This window comes from Vicugna pacos, chromosome 3 (genome assembly GCF_048564905.1).
Source record: "Vicugna pacos chromosome 3, VicPac4, whole genome shotgun sequence".
Lineage (NCBI taxonomy): Eukaryota > Metazoa > Chordata > Mammalia > Artiodactyla > Camelidae > Vicugna > Vicugna pacos.
In genome coordinates this window covers 73,812,117-73,837,239 of record NC_132989.1, presented here as the reverse complement: position 1 = coordinate 73,837,239, position 25,123 = coordinate 73,812,117, and the positions used below count along the sequence as shown (strand labels likewise).

The 25,123-nt window shown below is 38.5% G+C and overlaps 1 protein-coding gene and 1 long non-coding RNA gene across 2 annotated transcripts in view; both read left to right on the top strand.

Annotated features, from left to right (window-relative positions):
• LOC140695665 (uncharacterized) overlaps positions 1–25,123 on the top strand; it is a 202,697-nt gene that overhangs the window by 39,612 nt on the left and 137,962 nt on the right. The window lies entirely within an intron of this gene.
• CARTPT (CART prepropeptide) lies at positions 42–2,257 on the top strand. Its single transcript, XM_006197563.3, has 3 exons — positions 42–326; positions 768–851; positions 1,723–2,257. The coding sequence occupies exons 1-3, from the start codon at positions 168–170 to the stop codon at positions 1,828–1,830; spliced, it is 351 nt and encodes a 116-aa protein (XP_006197625.1). The 5' UTR covers positions 42–167; the 3' UTR covers positions 1,831–2,257.

Here is a 25,123-nt window from a genome sequence, read left to right as displayed (position 1 = left end):
GGGCATTGACGTCAAGCGGTGGCGAAGCGCTGCCTACAGACGGTTGACCCGGACCCTCCTCCACACCCTCTTCCTTCCGCGCCCCCTCCTTCCTCCTGAGCCCCGACTCTGGCTCGCTATAAAAGGCGGGAGCGCGGAGTGCCCCAGCAGCGCCGTTTTTCAGCACCATGGAGAGCCCCCGCTTGCGGCTTCTTCCCTTCCTGGGTGCCACCCTGCTGCTGCTGCTACCTCTGCTGGGCGCCCTTGCCCAGGAGGACGCCGAGCTCCAGCCGCGAGCCCTGGACATCTACTCCACAGTGGAGGATGCCTCCCATGAGAAGGAGCTGGTCGGTATCCCCTCGCCCCAGACTCCCCTGGGCTGCCGCGAGTTCCTTTCTTTTGTACGGGTCCTTCTCTACCCGCCTCCCCACCACTGTTCCCAGAGTCAGGGCTCGGGGTGATGGGCGCGAAGTCCCGGCTTCCCCTGTCACCTGAAGAACGTCTCGAGCCCACGGGCTCCAGACAGTCTTTAGAGCGAATCCCTCATCCCGACTCTTTGGAGCAATAGGAGTCTCCGCGGCTCCTGGACCTGCGGTCAGTACGTGGGACAGCGCTCACTACGTGGGACAGCACTCACCAAGTTTCCATCCCTTGAATGTCGCTCTTTGTGGAGTCCGGGGAGGAGTGTGTGGTTCCGGGGTTCCTTATAACTAGGGCTGGAAGTGAGCACCTGGGCTGGGCTCGCAGCCAAGGTGGCAATTCGGGGCTCCGGGGGTGGTGTGTTGCAGATCGAAGCGCTGCAGGAAGTCCTGAAGAAGCTCAAGAGTAAACGTATTCCGATTTATGAAAAGAAGTATGGCCAAGTCCCCATGGTAAGACTTTGTGGTCACCCCTCCTTATGCTTTTCAAAGAGGAAATATACCACCCCGAGTCTTATACACAACCTTCTCCCCAGAATTTCGCTAATAATTCAGATAATGTGTTTGCAGAATTTTGTGGGCTCCCCTTTGTTTCCCTTGCCCCTTGGTCTCTAAGGTTAAAGAGTAGATTGGCCATACTGGAGGATTGAACAGTTTGTGCCAGGAATCAGCTCTTGGATCTGTGTGGAGTATTTCCCGAAAATGTGGTGGGGTTTGTTTGTTTATTTTGTTTTGTTTTTAACCTCTCAAAATTCTCTGAGTTGGAAGAGCCTTTAAATCCAGTCAGTTCTTTTTCCTCCAGCTTTCTTCTGGTTTTCCAGAGCACTGCCAGTTTTTAAAATCTTAAGTTCTAGGGTCAAAAATCTTGATTCAGGTCTGGTCACCTTCCCTGAAGAACACACACACCCACACACACCCACACACACCTAAACCGTTCTTCTTGGGATGAGGAGGTGGACACAGGAAGCAGGAGTTGTGAGAATATATAGGTTCATTGTTTACTTCTTAGATAAAAGGCCTGGTTGATTTTTTTTTTTCTTTTGGATGAACATTTAAAGAAGCCAGGAAATGTACTTCTCCACAAAAGGTAAAAGAAAGTAGGAGGGGTTCAGTAATTTAAACTTCTTTCTTTTTATGTTCTCTCATTGAAATTATAAGCACAAGACTTCCTGCCTTTCAGGCCTGACTACACTTAGACCCATGGTAATGGTAATAGGGTCCATCCACCTCTCCCACAAGGTCGACATTGTGTTAATGGGGAGATGTGTTTGTTGGGGGCATGGGTATGCTCTTGCAGGGTGACTACACATTGTGTTGTTTGCAGTGTGACGCGGGAGAGCAGTGCGCGGTGCGAAAAGGAGCTAGGATTGGGAAGCTGTGTGACTGTCCCCGAGGAACCTCCTGCAATTCCTTCCTTCTGAAATGCTTATGAGGCACCCATCCTTCACCATAAGTGCTCACCCCGCTTCGTTCCCCAGAGGATCACACCTTCATCCCTGGAGTTTGGCTTTAGTAGCAAGTTTGCATTTCCCTCTGAGGAAAAGGGGTCTCTTTTCCTGCTGTTTCCAAATAAAAGAACACATTAGATGTTAGTGTGAAGGGTAATGCCTTGTATGGTGTTGATATGTGTGCAAAGTATTCTCTTCGTATTTTATCTGTCTGAAAAAGCTTTGTGTATATTTAGAGTAAAGAAGGAGAACTTTGCTTTGATAATTGTATTTTTGTAGGTGGCAAGGCAGGGTGAAAATTAGATCTGGTGAATCTTGGTAGATGACATCACAACCTGGAAAGTAAATCACCCCAAGCATCACAAATTGAAGCATGTACAAATTATACATAATAAAGTGTTTTTCATAATTGCTTATAGTGCACTGTTGTTTCTACATAAGTAATTTAAGTAGGAATGGTGGGATTAATCATGCTGTTGTTTTCAAAGAGAAATATTTTAAAAATAGCAGTCTATTGGGAGAACAGCACCCTGGCTCCAAGGAGTTTTCATCATTAATTAGGAGTTTGCCACACAAGCTTTGGTACACTATTTTCTTTTGATTGCAGTGATGCAGTGTGCGTGTGTGTGTGTGTGTGTGTGTGTGATAAAAAGATGGCTGGAGTTGATACATTTTGTTTATTAAAACCTTTAGCTAGAACCCTTAATTCTGACAGAGAGACCAATACTAGATAAATTGTTTCAGACTTTAGCCACATTAAAAGCAATTAGAAAAAAATAGGACTTTTGTTTTGACAACTCCTTTATTAGAAGATACACATTGATTAAAAAAAAAGGACTCTTTAGGGGTTATTTGTCCAAAGGAAAGGAAATAGCTATTTCAGGTGTGAGACCCAATTATTCCCCCTATTTAATACATAATCTTGGAAATATTCTCAGTTAAAGGAAAAATAGTCATTTCAGTAAATAGTTTCGAGGGGAACAAGTGAAAATCAACGGGGGCAGATTCAACTCAAGAAATAAAAGAACTTAAATGTAAGTTTAGTAGCCTTTAAATGTTTCTGAGTGCTTAACTGAGGTCACTTTTCTGAGGCTTTAAACAGAACTAAGTAACAGTTAGGAAGCAGCATCAGGAGAGGAACTGATGCTTTTTCCTAATGCAAATTGAGGAGGCATCTGCATGGTAGTAGAATTTAAAAATAAAGTCCTTCCACTGATTCCTGGGAAGCTAGAGTATTCTGTTAGAAAATATTCTCATACACATTGCCTTTTGCAGTGTTTTTCTTGTTACTGTTAGCATGGCTAATCTCCCTAATAATCCTTCAAGATATTATTATCTTTTTTTTTTTTTTTTAGGAGGAAACAGAACTAGCTAAAGTCACCGAATCCTAGATCATGATTTCAGCTCTGATCTCTCTGACTCCAAAGATTTGTCTTTCCTCTCCATGTCACTCTGGGCAACTGAAAAGGCTCTATGGACTCCCAAATTTCCCAGAAAGCACTTCTTTCTTTAATAAGCTCATTGGGGTGCCACTGTATTTTTGGGGGGGGGGGCACATTTCCATTTGAATTCTTCTATGGCAGGCTTTGTTGTGATTGAATGTGTTGCATTTTAATCTTTAAAAACTGAAAAGAGTTATTTAATAGTTTCATAGTCCAACACATTTCCAGAAAGCATTTCAGTTGAAATCCTAACCTTCTTGAGTACCTTAACTTCCCAATCATGTCAATCCTAAATAAATAAGATCAGGGAGTTGCATTAATCATCAATTGTTACATAGACAGGACCCTTAGGGATAACATTTAGAACTACTTCCCGTTTCACTCTGGGGTGTTTCCCCTGAAAGCAAGAAATGTTATTGGAGGAATTTGTAGTTCAAAGAAAAGAATAAGGACATCACTCTAAACCCCTTTAACTTGTCCCCCTCACCCCACCCCTACTATATAATCCCTCCTTTCTTGTTTAATGTAACTAAAAAGTATAGACTTATGTAGGATTGGTGATGGGGAATCTGTGGGCTGGGTTTGAAAAGGCTTTTTCAAAAAAAATTTGCTTGGGGGCCCAGATTATAGGTTCATAGTGCTAATGACATTATACATTAATGATGGCATTTAATCTTAAGTGGCTTGTTAAAAGTAACTTTGTCTCCTCATTATATCAATATTAGAGCTCCTCTTCAAATAGAATGTCTTAGTATGTTTAACAATTAAATGTCTCTGTGGTAGAGGACAAGAATGTAAAGATTAAGAAAACTTAAGTGAGAAAAATAGTTGCCCATATGTAGTGTCCCATATATGAGCCCTAGAGACCCTCTGAGATTGGCTGAAAGATCCAGGGGTCTGAGAGTTGACAAGCAGCTCCATCTAAAGATTTGGGGAGTAACATTACAAGGCATAGGAATGATGCCTGGAGCAGTGGTTTTCACAAGGGCCTGGAGATGATGTATCAAAATTACTAGAGGACTTTTCTCAATTACACACAACCACTGGTCTTCCCATGGTGATTATTTATATTACACTCCTCACCCTATTCCAGAATCTGGAGGGCAACAAGGGACACATAGTCTACCTGTGTACCTACAGCCTCTCCCAATCCTGAAAATGGCACATCTGACTCCAGGTATTGCAAAGATTTTTTTGCTTGACCAAACTTTAGTTGAGCTCCTGAACCTTGTCCTAGATCTGTTTGTGTACTTCCTTGTAAAATCTAGTTTTAGCAAGAACCCAGCTAAGTCAATTTATCAGGAATTACACACCCTGGACATCTGATCACCCTCCATATATGATCAGGTCCCCCATCCTCCACACCCTCCCCCGCCAGGTTTTGTCTGACCACCCAGGCCTGTCTTCAGCAAAGATCCTTTTAGGGCAGTTTAGCCAGGGTTTCCCCTTACTGCTTAGTAATTTTTCACTTATAGACCCCCACCCTGATCCTTGGCCATAAATTCCCACTTGCCCATGCTATATTGGGAAATGAGCCCCATTCTCCTTTGAGGTCTCTTTTCCTATATTGCAGTAGTCCTGAATAAAATCTGTTTTTATGGCTTAAACTACTATTCAGCCATGTCTTTTTCTTTGACAGTGAAGTGTATTTAGGGAAGGGGTTTGGGATTTTTGGCTTAAATAATATCCTGAGGTGATTCTGCTAAGTTTCCTATCCTAGAGCCACTGCAATACTGAGCTAGTTTTCAATATAATTCACTCGTCCCACACTTTTTTGAGTGCTTTCCATGTGCTAGATACTGAGAACATAATGGTAAACAAGATAGACAATTCCTTTTCTCATAGAGTTTATAGTCTAGTGGTGAGAAAAATAATAAGAAACAATTAAATAAAAATTATGTCATGATAAAATCTATGAAGGACACTGTGATATCAAATGGGTGTTCAGGAAATGAGATATTTGAGCTGAGTTAAAGGATGAGGAGCCAGTCATGTCAAAGATGGGATTGGTATAGGGAGAAGAAAGGATGAGGGCTTCAGGCAGAGGGTGTGGCATGTTCAAAGACAGTATAGATGTTGACATGCTTGAACAATTGAAAGAAGACCTAAGAATGCTTAGAAAATGAATGTCAGATGAGGAGAGGCACAAGCAGCTACTCCTGTAAATAGTTCTTTGGGCCCCCTTGGTTGTACACTGTTGCCTTGATCAGGTACCAGGTGGAATTAACAGATGCTCATAGATCAGAAATATCTCATGGAAAAGTAGGGCTGAGAGTGATTGTCTTGGCATCAACATTCAGTCTTCCTTGTCTCATCGATGAATGAATATAATTCTCTTTTGCCTGGCTAATATGTGTTTATGGTTTATTTCCTTTACCTTCCTAAATGTGAGTGTGCTTTCCAGAGTCTGAAGTCTTGAGGGCCTATCAGCACAACTCTTTTCACTTGAAAATAGTTTATGTAAATATTTCTAGCTGGTGTTCCCTGCACTACCAAGAAGAAGAATCAGCAGAAAGGAAGAAGTTAAAAATTTAGGAGAAAGAGAAGATAATTGATGAAGCAAGACTCTTGTCAGGGATGAGGGGATGGGATTGAAAGCCAGGAAAGAGATTAGTTTGGGGGAGGAGTGGGAGTGTGGGAGAATATGATGTATACAGATATGGCAATTTTGTATGTGTGTTGGCAGGAATTTAGAGCAGTTATTTAATGGCTTCTGTTTTCCAAGAGAAGTAGGAATATAAAGTCATCTATTGAGGAGGAGATGAAGCAAATTATCCATTCAATAATTATATATACACAATATAGAAATTGATTATAACCACGTCTCTACCATAAGGTGAGAGATTCACCGTAAGACATGATGTGTCTAGTAGTAGACAGAAAAATGAACTTAGAAGGCACAAGAGTTGAATTATCAAGGCTTGTAGACAAAGTGGTATTTGAATATTCTTTGAAGAATGTGTAATATTTCAAAGATGAAGACTGGGAAAACTTGTTTATGGTGTGGGAAATAGTGTGAATGAAAGTGCATGGCGAAAGGAGAATGCAGTTAGAAATAACTTGAGTGCTGAGTCCATGTGGTGTAGAATAGTGAAGGAGAGAGACAAGGGTGGTTCAGATTGTGGGATAAGGAGCCAAAGCTTTATACCTTTTAGAAGAATATGATGAGAAATGTGTTTTAGGAAGCTCATTCTGATAGTACACTAAAGGAGGGACCAGAGAGGGAGACATGGGCACAGAAAGGGAAAGCAAGAGGATATTGCAGTAGTCCAGAAAAGAAGTGATGAGGCTCTGGATGGATAAGGCAGTAAGGATGGACAGGAGTAACAAAGAAGACATAGCTCAAGAAAAGTCTGAAGCAGTAGTTTCCTGAAACTCTTCTGTCTATGATGATGTGTTTTCCCTTATCTATTGTGAAATGGTGTGGAGGTGGGGACACTAAAGCTAGATATGTCCTATTTCTTTCTTTCTTTCAGGAGGAAGTAATTAGGTTTGTTTATTTATTTTTTTAAGTGGAAGTACTGGGAATTTAACCTAGTACCATGTGCATGCTAGACAGGCACCCTACCACTGAGCGATCCCCTCCTCCTGTCCAATTTCTAATTGTTTTAATTCAAAGTTTAGCATACTTGCATTTAAAATGTCAGGTTTATTTGGGTATAATTTATATATAATAAAACTCATTCTTTTGAGATGTACATTCCCTACATTTTCCATGTTAAAATGTTCTTTCTTTTATGAAATGATAATGGAAATACGTGGTGGTTGTTTTTCTAATGTTTCCATTAACAAAATAAAATCTGGCATCTCTGTTTTCAGATGCCAGAATTTGAGTGAAAATTTGACTGGTTTAGAAAATCTGGAAATCTGGAAACCACTGAACTCATGGAGAATTATGAAATGATGAATCTGAAAGGCTCGGAGGATGGTAGACGCCAGAGGAAGGATACACAGGAGAGATGCTTGCAAGGGGAGAGGACTGAAGTTCTGAATATGTAAGGGACCTGGAGCTTCTCTAGATTTGCTCTAGATTCCAATCCATATGTGGTTTCACCGGAAGGGAGGTAAGCGTAGGACAGTACTGCAGTGGAAGCAGGAAGCCTGGTTTTCAATCGTGGCTCTGCACTCATTAGCAGTGTAACCTTGCAGGGCCTCAGACAGGCAGACATCTAAGATTCTGCTTCTAGCTGAGATACTTTGAGACTAAATTCTACTTTATTTGACCATATCTAATATTTTATGTTTGAGCAACTGGGAAATAAAACAAATATGCTCCAGTCCAAATTGGTTTTGACTTTACTTGAACTGCAAGGCTTTAACAAGAAGGAATAAGCATAAAATCACCTCAGTTTAAGTTTGGATTTTAAAATAACTTTAATAATTTTCTCTCCATAGGTTTTATTTATTAGATTTTGGAATTCTTTCAAGTTTTAGTTTTATTATTTGGTATCTATTTTTTGTTGCTAATACGTATGCTTTTTAATTTGATCATATTTCATAATTGGCTTATTGGTATATAGAAATGTTGTATTACATACCATGTTTATATACTAATGAGATCCTGTAATGTTCCTGAACTTTCCTATTAGTTAGTTTTAAGTTTTTAAATATATTCTCTTGGATTTTCTATATAGACAATCATGTTATCTGAAAATAAGGATAGTTTTCCTTTCTAATTCTTTTTTTTTTTCACTTACTATCTTATTACATTGACTAGGTCTGTCATTTAATGTCAGTGGTATAGAGGTGGTGGCAGACATTTTGATTTATGCTTGACTTCAATGACAATGCTTCTAAAGTTTAACAGAAAATTTGCTTTTGTGTGTGTGGATTTAAAAAATAAGTACCCTTTCTTAATTGAGGAATTTTACTTCTATCTCTTGTTTGGTAAGTTGTTTTTTCTTCCAAACAAAAATGAGTATTGAATTTCATAGAACTATTTTCTGCATTTATTGAAACAATCATTATTTCTTAATTCAATATTTTACTTAATCTATTAATAATCTGACTTAATATATTTTTTAACTTAATCTACATCCTAGAGAGGTAGTCAGCCTCCAGCAGACTCCATGGGTACATACTAGTGGTTGAGCAGTCAATCTTGGTGGAGTCCCGAGGTGGACATGAGGGCTGGAGTCCAAGATTCCGCCATGTCCTATAGCCGTAGTCCCTGATCCTGCCAGGTGAGCTTCCCATAGCCCAGGGGCCTAGGTCCCTTTCTGAGAGGCTAAGTATAGATTCTTCTATACCCTCAGCATGCGGTGGAAAACCACATGCCTGTTTCTGCTCTTGTCTCATCACGAATTTCCCTCCACAGTGCTGTTCTAGACCTGCTGTTTGTGCTGCCTGATCCTGCACCTTGTCTGCTTGGCATGGTGAATTTATTGATAGCTTTTCTAATTACTGATAGATTTTCTTCTTTTGCTTTACCTCCATCTCCAGGTTTTCCTCCTCTGTCACTGCTACTAACTACTACTCATTTTCCTGGCTCCTCATGGCAGCTCTATTGGAATATGTAGTAGAATCTTAAACTCATTACTTCCCCCATACTTTCTAGTCTCTTTTAAAGTAATCTGGTATTTTAGATCCAGGTTTTTAACACTTACATTTTTCTATATTTTCAGGTTAGGAGTAATATGTTAACATCTGCATTAAACTTATCAACCAATAACAACACCTTTCTTGACGTAATTCTAAGTTTTATTGGTATTGCTTATCATTGGTTCTTCTATGACATTGTCTCAATTCTTGAGTTATTTATTTCAAGTCATAGGAATGTTTCTTCAAGTGACTTCTTGGGGACTGGTACTTGGGTATTATGTTTCTGAATCCTTGCATACTCGAATTTGTGTTTATTTTGCTTTTTCAAGGAACATAGTTTTTAGACATTGATGTAGAAGCTTTCTCTCATGTTGTTAGTCTTTTGTTTCTGGCATTGGGGTAAGGGAAATCTTTCACTGTAATTTTTTTTTTTTTTTGCAGGAGTCTTGTCTCTCCCTTAATCTCTGAGTAGAGATTATTTCCTGTACTTGAACTTCAGAAATGGAGTAGATCTGTCTCCATAATCTTGCCTGAATCTTGTTGAGCCCCTTCAATGGAAAGGTTCAAGATTTTCTTTTGTTAAGTGAAAGATATTTTTCTAATTTCTTTGATTATTATTTCTATGCTGTATGTTTAGTTCTCTTTCTGGGATTGTTTTTCTATAAATACAGAATCTCTCATATCTATGTTTATGTGAACTGTATCTTTTCTTATTTGCATCTTGATCTTTTCCCTCTGAGTCCTGGGGAAAAATCTTGAGGTGGTTCTCTAATTCATAGATTTTTAAAAATTGAATTATAGTTGGTTTACAGTGTTATGTTCATTTCTGATGTATAGCATTGTGATTCAGTTGTGTATATACATATATATAATGTGTGTATATATATATGTATATATATATATAGTCCTTTTCATATTCTTTTTCACTATAGGCTAATACAAGATATTGAATATAATTCCCTGTATGTGCTAAAGAGTAGGATCTTTTGTTTATCTGTTTTATATATAGTAGTTAGTATCTGCAAATCCCAAACTCCCAGTTTATACTTCCACCCTCCCCTTTCCCTCCCTGGTAATTGTAAGTTTGTTTTCTATGTCTGTGAATCTGTTCCTGTTTTATAAATAAGTTCACTTGTGTCACTTTTTAGATTCCACATATAAATAAAATCATATGGTATTTTTCTTTCTTTTTCTGGCTTACTTCACTTAGTATGACAATCTCCAGGTCCAACTATGTTGCTGTTAATGGCACTATTTTATTCATTTTTATGGCTGAGTAGTATTCCATTGTGTGTGTGTGTGTGTGTGTGTATGTATGTATGTGTGTGTGTGTGTATGTGTGTATATATATATATATATATAGACACTAAGATTTCTTTATCCAGTCATCTGTTGTTGGGAACTTAGGTTGCTTCCATGTCTTGGCTATTGCAGATAGTGCTGCTATGAACATTGGGGTGCAAGTATTTTTTCAAATTAGGGTTTCCTCCAGATTCATGCCCAGGAGTTGGATTGCTGGATCATAGGGTTAGTCTATTATCAATTTTTAAAGGAATCTCCATACTGTTTTCCATAATGACTGCTCTAATTCATAGATTTGGTTTTATTTAGTAACTAATCTTCTGTTCACTAGATCAGTCCCCACAAAGGCAATTTCCCCCAACTCCCTTTTCTTGTTGTTCTGATGTTTGTAAAAAGCAAATACTCCTGAAAGCAAATACTCCCAGACCACTCATTTACTCATGCTTATGTTAGGGTGGGTTTTCCACAGCCTCCTTTTTGGTGACTAAAGAAAAAGAAAGGCTGAAGTATCAGTGCCCTGTAGGAAGGCACTGGGACCAGCTTTCTTTACTTCATATTTCGCTATAGCCTGTCTCTGACTGGAGATCTCAAAGGCTCAGCACACACCCACAAAGGGAAAAGAATGCCAAAGGCTCTGAGATGCGTGTGGGAGTGGCACCTCTCATGCTTCAAATCACACCATAATTAGAGGAGTGTTTTTTTTTTTAAATGCTTGCAATATGGAAAGAACTTTTTGTTTTTATTTTGTACTTAGTAAAGGGGAGAGAGAGAGAAAGAGAGTGAGTGAGCACATGCTTGTGTGCTGCGTTGGGGAAGGCTTGAAGAAGACATTTGGAAAAGGAATTTAGGGGAAGAACATAAATACCTCATGAGCATTTACCCTGTTACTTGCTGTATGATGGTGTGTATTGGAAACTTCTCTTCCTGCTCTCCAATGAATTCTTCAGTAGATTCTTTGTTACTCAAACTAACAGTTAATGTGATATTGTTGAAAAAATGCTTATCAGTCTTTCTTTCCTTTAGCCAGTATCCAGCATAGTAAGATAGCTGTATCCATCCATTCATCCCTTTATTCATTATTCAATAAACATTTTTATTATAGTATAGTTGATTTATAATATTAGTTTCAGTTATACAGCATAGTGATTCAATATTTTATAGATTATACTCCATTTAAAGTTATTACAAAATATTAGTTATATTTTCCTGAGCTGTACAATGTATCCTTGTTGCTCATTTACTTTATAGGTAGTAGTTTTTATCTCTTAATCCCCTACCCCTATCTTGCCCCTCCCTCTCCCCACTGGTAACCACTAGTTTGTTCTCTATATCTGTGAGTCTGTTTCAATAAACATTTTAAAGCACCTAGTCTCTGTCAGACACTGTGCTAGGCTCCAGGGATAGAGCAGAGAAGAAAACAATCAAATTGCTACCCTCAAGGAGCTTATGATTTTGTGTAACAAGAAGGCTCTGTTTAAATGGGACCCATGTAGGTGGACCTAGGGAGGAAGAAAGAGTCCTGGTATGGCCATGAATCCCTCTTCCCCGGGAGTTTGTCCAGATCTTCTCTTCTTTTCTAAATTATGCTCTTCTAATTTTTGCAAGTTGTCTGTGATTCCTTTTGTCTGTGTATCTCAGCTCCTGACATTTGTTTCCAACCCTTTGGCTCTGATAACCAAGTCAGAAACACTCTCCAGCTACACTTTGGCATTGATTTCCTAATGCAGTTCTTACTTTTACCCTCTGGCCCCTAATCTCTGCGGTTTCTGTAGAAGACCCACAACCTCCTCCCCACAACATTCCAGCAGGTCCCTGGGACCAAGCCTAGTTCTCACTTAGCCATTCTATAGGATAATCTGTAGCATCCACCATCTGCCAGAGGGACCTGCTCCCAGTCTTAATCCATGAATGCTTCTGCATGAAAACCCAGCCTGTTTAGATGAGAAAGGCTGCACCTGTGTGTGCAGACGGTGGAAGGCAGAGCTATATACCCATGGTTCTGATTCTCCATCTATCATCCCTGTTTCCCTAAAGCACTTCCACACTGTCGCCAAGGACAACTGCACACAGGGGCTGTCTGCTCCCTGGATGACTGAAACCATTTAATAATTTACCAAAACCCTGGCTGCTGCCTTTCATTAATTATCACTACGCTAATGATGTCCCTCAGGAAAAGGGCAAAATAATTCTCCCTCCAATGCAGACTCAGTGAAGATAGGCCATATTTCATAAATAAGTCAGGGTTAGGCATTTTGCCTTGAATTCCTTTGAACTCTTCCTTCGCAGAGATAGAGGAGGTGGAAGTAGACATAATAGGATAAAATGAAGCAGGTAAAGATTCTGCTTGAATATCAGTGTCAATGTGCTGTTAACACAGCTGTTACTTAGTCTGTGTATTCTCTCAGCTAGTAGTTGGTGTCACCTTTACTGGATGTCCTCTTAGTATAGGTGCAAATTTTCTTACAGTGTAACACCAGGAGCTGGACATGGCGCTCTAAAACGAGATAGTCTTATAAAGTCACTGATGCCCTGTTCAGATTGTGACTCCTGCTCTCTAAGAAGGCAGATTTTTTTCCCCTATTTGATCCAAGCTTGTTGATCCAATGGGGACTAAATGAGTTAAAATGTATGAATAGTATCTGAACACAATAAGTATTCAGTGCTCCAAATAATAAAGGAAAATTACATCATTTTCTGTGCTCTGAACTTGTGACTGTCTTCCATAGGATTTGTTTCAGACACTGTGGGACATAACAGAGGAGCTTCACTATTGCATCTGAGCAGCTGCCAGGGCATTCCTGCCCTCTTGGCAAGAAGGAGCAGTAGCTGTCTGGAGGTAGACTCCCAGATGGGCTGTCCCATATCAAAACAGGCGGGAAAGCTTGAGGTTAAAAGTGCCAAAATTTTACTAGCCTTTTGGAACCAGTGTGTAGTTACAGGATCCTGAACCTGTTTTGGAAGTCTGACAGTTTTTCTGGGTGGGGAGAAAGGAGTTTGCATTCATCCAGCAAATATGTGAATAATAAGTGCTGTCCTGTGTTCTAAAATTATTTTTTTTAGTTTCTCATTTTTATGTTTATTACTATTTTTCATAGCAATTAAGTAAAATTGTTATGAAACAAATTTTCCTCCTCTCTGCCCTAGGTAGGTAGCTTTAGACCACTACTGGCAAACTTAGGGGAAAGACTCCCCTTTTTGGGTGTGTTTTCCCACAAGTTTACCTTTCCTTGTCTCTTCTAACTCTGGTGAGATCTCCAAGACTAAGAGAGGATGTGGGCCTAGAGACGGTGGAACAAGGGAGCCACTCAAGTGCTTTTTGAATCAGACTTCTCAGGTCAATCTAGACCAGGAAAAATAAGACCTTTAAAAATATGGTCCAATTTACCTGACCAGGGTTCCCTAGGGAAGGTTGGGGGCAAAGCTCTGTTCGGCTTTCTCCTCTATGTTCACTTCTTTTACAAGGATCTAATTGGGATCTCTTTGGCCTTAAGAGGCATACCTGGAGAGTTTAGGGGTCTCATTAACTGTTTTCTCTTTCTTTCCTTCTTAGACACAAATTATTATATTCTGCAGACTAAGCTGGGTATATTCTCAGGGGGAAAGTCCTACACAAATAATGGGGCTCCTCCTGCCTAACTCTCCCAGGGACACTCAAGCCTCACTTGCAGCTGGATGTTGCTGGGCATTGCCCACCATGGAGATGGTCATATTTGACTTCTGAGAGGAGAGGAAGTTGTTTTTGGCTGAGGGGAGGTTTATTAGCCATCTCATCCAGTTAATGTATTTGCATTCCCTTGTAGGCAAAGTCTCAGGCTGACATCCAGGCTCTTGTGTTAGGAGAGAATAATGTAATAGTTGGATTCTGGTTTTGTTAAAGTCAGGGATCCATTTTGAGACGAGAGCAGGCTCATCCAGAACTGTAGTCTGCAGATCAGTCACACTTCTCTGGGTCAAGGCCATTGCTAATGGTAGAGAGTTCTGATGTTAGTGGGATTCAGCACTAACAGTGCTTATTTAAGTATTTTATTTTTCTAAATGTGATTGTTTACTACTTCTCTCTGTCAATAGCTTCCCAAGGATAAGGACAATGTCTGTTTTGCTCACTATTAGATCCCTAGAGATAAGTATGCTGCCCAGAACGTGATAGCCGTGCAACACATTCTTGTTGTATGAGAGAATATTTTTAAATGGCTTAAGGTTCTTCAAAGTCAGAGAAATAAAATAGTTGAAGAAGCACTGGGTTTAGAGTTAAGCATATAGCCAAGGATATGGTTTGTTTCCTGGGTCCCTGAGGGATGGCATGGCCTGTACCAACAGATGCACCAAGGCCTTTGTGCTCTGCTCTATTTAGAGAAATACAGAAACTAAGAAAATTACAGGAAATGGAATTGTGGGGAATGCTTGGTATGAAGGGCTGTGTGCATGGCTCAGAAGAGGTTGTGGATAATATTGTTGGGTAGAGTCTAACAATCAATTCAGAAAACATATTTCCTCACCTTTTCCAGCTTCTAGAGGCTGCCATCTCTCTGGTGCCCTCTTCCAATGTTCCCTTCTACTTTTAAGGGCCTCTGTGTTTACTTTGGGCTCGTTGGGTGTTATTTTCTCTGCCTAGACTATTCTCTGTTCTCAGGTGCTAGATTGGGTATGGCTCTGCCAATCTGGCAGCTGATCTAAGCCATCAGCCTCCACAGTCATGCTTGGCCTGGTCAGACCCAGGAATGCTTAGCCTGGCCCCCACATTTTGCTGCCATCATAGATTTGAGATCATGGGTTGTCCAACAACATGCTTATTTTCTTAAAATAAATCTGAATAGACATTTGTAAAAGGGAAGAAATTGGGGCTTTCAGTTACTCTAAGTTATCACTGAGGTATGAGGAAGATAGCAACAGAAAAAAGAAGACAGAAATATGAAGCTCCCAAGAGGCCTTGGTACTAGGCTTGGGTAGAGTAAGTGATGTATTTAGAGATTTTATTAGAACAAAATTAAATAAGCGGCTTGGTTATTGATGAGTCAGGCCACTTTTGGTAGAAAGGAAACATCTGTGGACTGATATGCCCTCAGTATTCCAACATGATGTTTTCCATTTTATTTGGCAAGTAAGGTGAGTGATTATCTCAGCATGAAAGATGAAACTCATGTACAAGGACAGTGAGGGACACAGTTACCAAAACTTTCTTTAGCAGTCAGTAGCACAGCTCATGAATTTTTAGGCTCTTCTCACCTCTTTGGAAGGTGAGCTAAACTGCAGGAGTCCCCAGGGCCTGATGAAGCGGAGGGCTCTTTGACTCTGACCACTGCTGATGTCATCCAGGTTTCTGCTTGTCTTGATTAGACTGAGATTAGCCAAACACTGCTCATTGAAACAGATATTGATTTTGGCCAGGAAGTTCTGCCATCTGCAGTAATTACAATTGCTTTTTTAATTTATTAGATCAGGAAATCTAATACATTTTCCACGAGTCCTCTCCCCACTTTTTGTTGGTATGTAGAATAATCTCACCAAGTTATTTCCAAGAAAATGGGCCCTAAAACAGTACTTAAATATGAAATGCAAACTGTTGCATTCTTCTTTGCTGATATTAATGGGAAACCACCTTCTCAGTGGTGTGACCTTGGGAAAGCAATTTAACCAGTCTACTTAAGATACAGTGTATCTCTTTTCCTACATTTGTAGTGAGAAAAATATTTGTACCTAGTTCTTGGGTCTTTGTAAAGATTAACCAAATTTATTCACTAAATACTTAGAACACAAGAACATATGGTAGGTGCTTAATAAATACCAGCCATCATTGCCGCTTTTATCCCTGATCACATGAAAAGGCATCTGAGACACACAGAGAATAGAAGGGTCTTGTTTAAGATGTGTACTGAGGTGATAAAGAACTGAACAGAGGATTTAGGGATTAACTGATACAGCGTTGCGTTGAAAATAAAAAGAAACAAGCTTGCCTAATTATAAAGCATTGCATATTTATTGTGGAAAACAGCCAATTATACAAAAATAAAAGACATATCCAAACTCCATAATCCTGAAATAACCATTTTTAAAATTCTGATATTTTTTCTTCCAAATTTTTTCTCTGCATTTATAAAGACAGATATTTTTAACATATTTGGGAGTATGTGCTGTATAGTAATATTTTATTTTTATATCTTATTTTCTTTATTGTTTTACATATGTGATACATCAAAATAATATGACATATATGTAATTATGAAGCATAATAATATTTGAACACCTATAAAAATTCTAATGTTTATTCCTTTTTTCCACTCCCAAGATAATGACTATCCCAAATTTTGTGTTTTTCATTTCCTTGCTTTTAAAATAAAAATAGTTTTATCATTTATGTCCAAGTAATATATTGTTTGCTTTTGAGTTTTATTAAAAAAGTATCATATTGTCTATAATCTTCTTGGAATTGATTTATTTTTAAAAATCAACATTCTTTTTCCATAAATCAATGTAGTTTGGTCCATATTGCTTCATTTGACAACACATCATTTTCAGTTTTGTGTAGTATTCTCTTGTGTGTTTATACCATACTTCACAAAAATCCATTCTTCTGATGATGAATATGTAGGTTGTTTCTAGTTTTCTGCTATTACAGAGCTGCAGTGAGCTTTTGTGTATATGTCATGTATGACAGTGTAAGTTATTGCCTGAAAAATGGTTAGAAATGCAAATTCTTGAACTTTGTTTCAGACCCACGGTATCAGAAACTCTGGCATGAGGCCCAACAATCTGTGTTTTAACCAACCTTTAACATATTCTGATGCTTGAAGATTGAGAACCACTGCTGTAGGGAACTTGTTTAGGAATGTGGATTTACTGGGTCAAAGAATATACCAGTGTTCACCTGTACAAGACTATGATTGTTCACTAGGATAGCCATATGTAGCTATTGAGATCTTAATTTGAATGTAGCCAAATTTATCACTCTTGCTTTTGTTACTGCTTTTTATATCTTATTTGAGAAAATTTTCTATACCTCCAGGTCAGAAAGATAAATGCCTGCATTTTCTTCAAATAGTTTTGAAGTTTGGCTTTTCAGATTGAGTCCATAATCTATGTGGAATTGCTAGATTCCAGTGGTAGAAATGCTATTCCATTTTATCCCTCATGGTTAAGCAATTATTTCACTTCCTTTTAGACAAAGGGAAGGTATTCCTCATGATCTACAATGCCGCCTTAGTAATCTACTTAAGATTCCACATGTACACGGACATGGACCTGTTTCTGTGGTCTTTGTTTTGTTTCGTTGGTCAGTTTATTTATTTCTGTGCCAGTATCACGCTGTTTCAATAACTAAAGTTTTATAATAAATCTTAGTGTCGGCCAGGTCTGATCCCCCTAGTCTTACTGTCTTTATGAGTGTCTTGCTTGTTCTTGACCCTTTGTTCTTTCAGATACATTTTAAAATTGGCCTTTTAAGTTCTCTGGAAAAAAAAATACTCTCCTGGGATTTTGATCAATTAAATTAAATCTATAAGTCAGTTTGGAGTATACTGACATCTTTATGACATTTAGTTATATATTAAACGTGGTATATCTCGCTGATTATTTAGGCTTTCTTTAAAGCCTTCCAATGAAATAAAAAAATTTTCTCATATAGGTCTCATATATCACTTTCAGATTTATTTCTCAGTATCTTGTTGTTTGTAACTCTTGTGGGTGGTATCTTTTTATTTTATTATTATTATTTTTATTTTTTATTGATTTATAATCATTTTACAATGTTATGTCAAATTCCAGTGTAGAGCACAATTTTTCAGTCATACACATATTCATTGTCACATTTTTTTCTCTGTGAGCTACCATAAGATCTTGTGTATATTTCCCTGTGCTATACAGTGTAATCTTGTTTATCTATTCTACAATTTTGAAATCCCATCTATCCCTTCCCACCCTCCACCCCCTTGGAAACCACAAGTTTGTATTCTATGTCTATGAGTCTATTTCTGTTTTGTATTTATACTTTGTTTTTGTTTTTGTTTTTAGATTCCACAAATGAGCAATCTCATATGGTATTTTTCTTTCTCTTTCTGGCTTACTTCACTTAGAATGACATTCTCTAGGAGCATCCACGTTGCTGCAAATGGCATTATTGTCGGTTTTTATGGCTGAGTAGTATTCCATTGTATAAATATACTACATCTTCTTTATCCAGTCATCTGTTGATGGACATTTAGGCTGTCTCCATGTCTTGGCTATTGTAAATAGTGCTGCTATGAATATTGGGGTGCAGGTGTCATCCTGAAGTAGGGTTCCTTCTGGATATATGCCCAGGAGCGGGATTCCTGGGTCATATGGTCAGTCTATTCCTAGTCTTTTGAGGAATCTGCATACTGTTTTCCACAGTGGCTGCACCAAACTGCATTCCCACCAGCAGTGTAGGAGGGTTCCCCTTTCTCCACAGCCTCTCCAGCATTTGTCATTTGTGGATTTTTGAATGATGGCCATTCTGACTGATGTGAGGTGATACCTCATTGTAGTTTTGATTTGCATTTCTCTAATAATTAGTGATATTGAGCATTTTTTCATGTGCCTATTGATCATTTGTATGTCTTCCTAGGAGAATTGCTAGTTTAGGTCTTTTGCCCATTTTTGTATTGGGTTGTTTGGTTGTTTCTTATTAAGTTGTATGAGCTGCTGGTAGTATCTTTTTAAATGTTATGTTTTGTTATTGATTTCTGGTGTATATAAATGTATTTAATTTTTGTAGGTTGATCTTTTAACCAGCCTCCTTGCTAAATTATTTTACTATATCTAATATTTTCTGTAGAGTCTTTGAGTTTTCTATGTAGATATAATTATTTTACTCTAAGTAATAATGGTTTTCTTTTTTTCTTTTCAGTAGTTTGCCTTTAATTTGTTTTTATTATCTAACTGTGCTGGTTAAAACCTGCACAATGCTGAATTAAAATGATAATAATGCGCATTCTTGTCTTGTTCCTTTCAATACGGTAATGCCTCTTATATTTCCCTATTAAAAATGATGCTGGGGGAGGGTATAGCTCAGTGGCAGAGTGCATGCTTAACATGCACGAGGTCCTGGGTTCAATCCCCAGTACCTCCATTAAAAAACATAAATAAATAAACCTAATTACCTCCCCCACAAAATAAATAAATAAATAAATTTAGAAATGATGCTTGTGATAGATTTTATGAAGGTATCTTTTAGCAGGTTCAAAGGTTCTCTTTTATTCCTAGTTTGTTGGGATTTTTTTTTAAAGACTATCAATACATGTAGAATTTTGACGAATTTTTTCCTTGAACCTACATTTTTTTTGAATTTAATCTGTTAACATGATTAATACATTCTTGCCTTCTGGGCTATGTACAGCTTAGGTTTGATGTATTATCTCTTTTTAAATTCTAGATCCCATTTGCTAACATTTTGATTGGCATTTTTGCACTTATGTTCATGAGAGTAATTGGCTTAAAAATTTCCTTTCTTGTACTATTCTTGTCTAGTTTTGATATGAGGATTATACCAGCCAACTTAAATTGAGGAGTATTCTTTCTTTTTTTAGTATCTGGAAGAGTTTGTAAAATATTACAGTAATGTTTCTTGGAAATTTGATAGGATTTTTTAATAAATTATCTGAATTTGGTGATTTCTTTGTGGGATAAATTTTAATTACTGATTTAAAAGCTTTAGTATTTGTGGAAATACTCAGGGTTTACATTTCCTGTTGATTCAATGTTCAAAGTTTTCTTTTTATGAGTTGTTTATTTCATCTAAAATTTCAAATATATTGTTAAAAAGTTATTCATAGTATTATCTTTTTCACCTCTGCTGTATATGCAGTTATGTTTATTTACCTTTTCATTACTAACATTGAGCCTTAACTTTATTTTAAATTCATTTCTCCAGAGGTTTGTTATGAGTCTTTTCAAAGAGCTAATTTTGGCTTTGCTTATGCTTTGTATTGTACCATTTAAAAATTTTCACTAATTTCTCATCTTATCTTTATTTCCATATTTTATTTATTCTAAGATATATAGTTTTTAAAAATTATAACATATCTGAAATGTAGATATGGCTTTTATTTGTTGTTGCCAGGTAGCAATTGTGACATACTTGTCATTTCTCTGCATATACACCAAAACTTACAGAAAGGAACAAAACCCCCGAGACAATAGTGGCATACTCTCCTAAGAAATGCTACATCACTTATGTTCTTGGTAGCACAGAAAACAATATTATGCAGGAAAATTACAGACACTGATAACCTGGAGTTGAAAAATAATTGAATGATATGTGGAAAAACTGTATCTAAGAATAAACATATAATATAACAATGCATACAATGAATAGCACCTCAAATTAAATGAAATATTTCCTTTCTTCTGCTTGGATTCATTTTGCTGTTCTTTTCTAGCTTCTTGTGTTGAATGCTTATTAGCTCATAAATTTTTAGTCTTTTTATTTTCTAATGTAAACACTAAAGACAGTTGTTAAATCAGAAGTGGTGAAGAATGTGATACACTGTGATTCTGCTCTCAGTTTGAATGTGTCTGTGATTTTGTTACACCACCAAACAATTCTCCCAACACCAGCTGGGTGTCCTCCAATTCAACTCAACTCTGACAGCATCTACCTGGACATGGCGTCAGATTCCACAGGTTAAGGCCTTAGTCCCACAAGACTGCCCATACCTCAGATGCCAATTGCAAGCCAAGTTGTTACTTGGGGTTCTGGCTTACTGGCTATAAATCAGAGGTTCCCATGATCCCTTTTTTGTGTTTGATTAACTTGCTAGAGTGGCTCACAGAACTCAGGAAGCCAGTTTACTCATAGGTTCCTGGTTCATCATGCAGATACAAAGGGTGAGATGCTAAACAAAGGAGTTTCTGTCCCCATGGAGTTTGGGGCCCAGCACAGTGGCACATGGAAGCATTCTGATTCCCCAACCTGGAAGCTCTCTGAAACCTGTCCTTCCAGGTTTTTATGGAGGCTTCATTATACAGGTGTGATTGATTATATTGTTGGCCATTGGTGATCAAACTCAACATTCCTGGAGGTTAAAGGGTGGGGCTAAAAGTTCCAACCCTCTGTTCATGGTTGGTTCCCCTGCAACCAGCTCCCTAACCTGCCCCATCTTTAGAGGGGGGCTGTAAGTCACCTCATTAATATAAACTTGGCTTGTTATGAATAACAAGACACCCATTTCACCTTTATGGTTCTAAAGTGATTTCAGGAACTGAGGACAAAAGACCAAATATTATAACTAAATATGCTTCCATTGCTTTTCTTGCTTAGGAATTTCCAAGGGTTTTGGAAACAGTGAGGAGACCAAATGTATATTTCTTATTATAAATCACAATATCACACACACACACACACACACACACACACACCCTACGGGAGACTTAAGACCCCTGGGTTAGAGACAAGCATCATTTACTATTCAGGGGCAAAAGCAGCATCCAGGGTAACTTCACAGTTCTGATTCCTTAAGTACAAATCTCTAAGCAGGTGAAATGATGAGAATCTGATGGTACATGTATGTATATTCAATGGAGAGCATTTCAGAAGAACTCTGGATTAAGAAACTCTGACCCTATAAAGAGCTGCTGGGATCTCCCCCTCTTCAGAAAGAAATTACTCTTATCTTGGAATGTAAGCAAATATCCTGCAGGCAGGGAAGAAGTCGTCTTTATCTTTATTACTCTGGGTTGCCTCTGGGGAGAGATGTCTCTGAGCTTCACTATTCTGGAATGTCTCACTTATATAAGTACTAGCCATAAATGTCTCCTCTCAGAGGACCCAGACTGTGCAGAAACATGACATATGCATGGAGATGTCATAGCTATATGTTTCCATCAGAATACTTCCACTACATAATACAATTAAAAAAAGATTTACAAATATTTTGTCATTTTATTTTTTCATCTTTCCTTCTTGCATCCTAGTCCATTTTGATGGAAATTTTCATTCTTGCTAAGGTTTATTCTTTAGAATTTTTTAAAGTGGTGATTTGTTTGTGGTAAAATTTTTCCATTATGAGATTTTGGGTCTTATTTAAATCCTAAGAAGAATATTGATTTGTTTTAAAGCAGACAGTTGACCTTGTTAGGTTTGGGCCTCAGATTTTGACGTATTTTCTGTGGACTCTGTTTCCAATGTTAGTCAGTTTGCAAAGCTTATGGAATTTTGCTTGGATCTGTCCTTCATGTGCCCCAGCCAGTCCAGGACCCTGACAGCAGTCTACCTTCTGGTAGCATTCTCAAAACTTTTCATATATTCTTTAGAGTCAGATCTGTGCATGTACAGCTTTGAGTTGAGTCTAGAGTTTTATTTTATTTTATTTTTTTCAGTCCTATGCCTGTGGATGTCCTCTTTGCTAACCTAACTACTTAAATTTAATCTGTAGGATTTCTGTTTTAATAAAAGCAACCCTCTTTTCAAAATCACTCATTCTGCCTTAGAGGGGCTACCGCACAGTGGTTAAGGAAGAGGGCTCTGAGACTAAGCTCTCTAGGTTTAATCTAGACTCTACCACTTACGAGCTGTGTGGCCTCACCAACCTCTCTGTAACTCCATTTTCTAATTTATAAAGTAGAGTTAATAACAAAATCTACTTCCTAGGGTTTGTTGTGAAAGTGAGTTGACCCCTGCAAAGTACTTAGAATCTAGTGTTGATCACAAAGGCATCAGTATTTAACCATTTGATATTATTCCTACTTGCCTTAAGTTTAGTTGTGTCTAGGGTTTTATACACAACTTGGTGGAATCTCTCTCGAGCTCTTTCTTCTCCATGATCTAACACATTCCAGTTGATTGGAGTACCCATTCTGAGTCTTCTAAACAGAATCTGGGTTCTTAGTTTCCCCTCTTTTCTGTGTCTTTCCCTTTCCTACACCTCCATGTAAGTCCAAGGAATAAGAGGAGAGAGAGAAAGAAAAAAAAGAAAAAGAAAAAAAGAAAGAAAAAAACACAGAGGAATTTACTCCATGTTCTTCTGGTCAGAGAGAAGGATTCTTCTTCCTGGAAACTGTAAGTGCCTGTCTGGCCACTGATGCCATCATTTTGCTGCTGCTGTGCCACCCCTGAGGGCTCAGTTGGAAGAAATTTCCTAGGAAAAAAAGAACATAGATTTTCCCCTTACTCTCTCTATGACTCTTAGAATTCCTCTTCAGACCAGAAAAAGAGGGCTTCTCTTGGCATTCTTTCTTTTCACCCAGTGTTTGGGTCCAGGCTGGTTAAAACTGGAAAGGAAAAAAAGTGGGAAACTCACTGCCAGTTCTTATAATTTTGGCCCCCTTCCCCAATCTTCATGCTGTCTATCACTTACTTTTTAGATTCCTCAGGTAGGTAGCTGCTCCATGTATCCTGTCCATGGTTGATAGTTGCATTTCATGACAGACAGAGTCAAATGTGTTTATTCCATCTTGTCTGGAATCAGGACCCCATTCTCATTTTTGAATGATAATTTTGTTGGGAATACAGCTCTAATTATTAGTTATTTTTCTTTCTCTTCTAACTACTCATTGTTGCCATTGGGAGATTTACTCTCAAACTGCTGTCACTTTGAATGTATCTATCAGTTCTCTCTCGCTACTTTTCAAATCTTCTCCTGTCTTTCAGGTTCTGTTTCACTGCATTGTATCTAGGTGTGGATTTCTTTCTTTCTCTTTTTTTTTTTTTTCCTTTTTGGGATACGCTTTGTCTAGATTTGTGGATTCATGATTATCATCAGTTCTGGAAATTTTCCAGTCATTATCTTTTCAAGCTCTGTCTCATTTCCATCTTTGGTATTCTTTTTTTTTTCCTTCTCATTTCATATTAGATGTATGTTAGTGTATTGATCATGTTTGTTATTTTTTATTTCCTAATGCTTTAATGTCTTGGGGATTTGCTGACCCTGGAGAGACTGCCCCTGCCAGGGACAGCCAATTCCTAGAGATCGTAAATGACTCATGTAGGAGCATGTGTTTGATGAGCAAACTAATCAATCCAGAGCCCACACACCCTACTACCTCCTCTATTGAGCTCTCATACTTGAAACCAATGTCCCCTTGCCCTAGTCACCCCAAAGCCAGGTACCAGACAAGCAGAGACAACTCCTGCACCCCAGAGCCTGCTGAAATAACTCAAAGTAGCCAGTCCTAAGCCTGCTTGCCCTGCCTCGCCCATTCCTTCCCATGGAAACCACAATAAAAGCTCTTGCCCATGTTTTCCCCTCACTCCCTCTGCCTTCTAACCAACACAGGGCTTCCCTGTGTGGTCCTGTGTGGCATTCTCTGTCTCCTGTTTCTAGAGGTCTGTGGGTATAACAGCTCTTCCTTCCTGACAGTCATTTCCATGTCTATGTTTCTTACCACACCTGACTAAGACAAATCCCAGATACATTTTCAAACACTTTCCAGTTTCCCCACCTCAGTCCTGGCCCAAGGCTCAGAATCCTTATGACTGCACTGCTGTAGGAAACAGCCCTCAGTGCTGCCCTCCTCCTGGGTGGTCACTGCTAACCACTCCCAGGTCTGCACAGAGATCTCATATTTATGGTGTGTGTGTGTGTGTGTGTGTGTGTGTGTGTGTGTGTGTATGTCCGTCCATCTGTCCTTGGGGGCCTTCTACATTTCTTTTCATACCAACATCAAAAAGTTGTTCAAGCCAGGATCTAGATGTTCTCCATTAGGAGGGTCCTCAGGACACTTAATCTACCAAATGGGGGAAAGTAAAAGTCCTAATTCTGTATTTAGTTTTATATTCCATGTTGTCACTTAATATGTCATCAGTGTTGTCCTCTATTGAAGTGATTCTGGCAAAAGATAATTGCAACCTGAGCTACGCTTTTGTCTAAAATACTTCAGTGGCCTACTTAACATTACATTATCTCCTCCAAATCATTCTTCACATCGCAGGTATAGCATCTGTCCTAAATGGGAGATCTGATCATGTCACTCTCCTTCAATGTGGACACCAAGCCTGGAGCTCGAGTAACTGTCTTGGATTGTGAGGCAATGATCCAGTGGT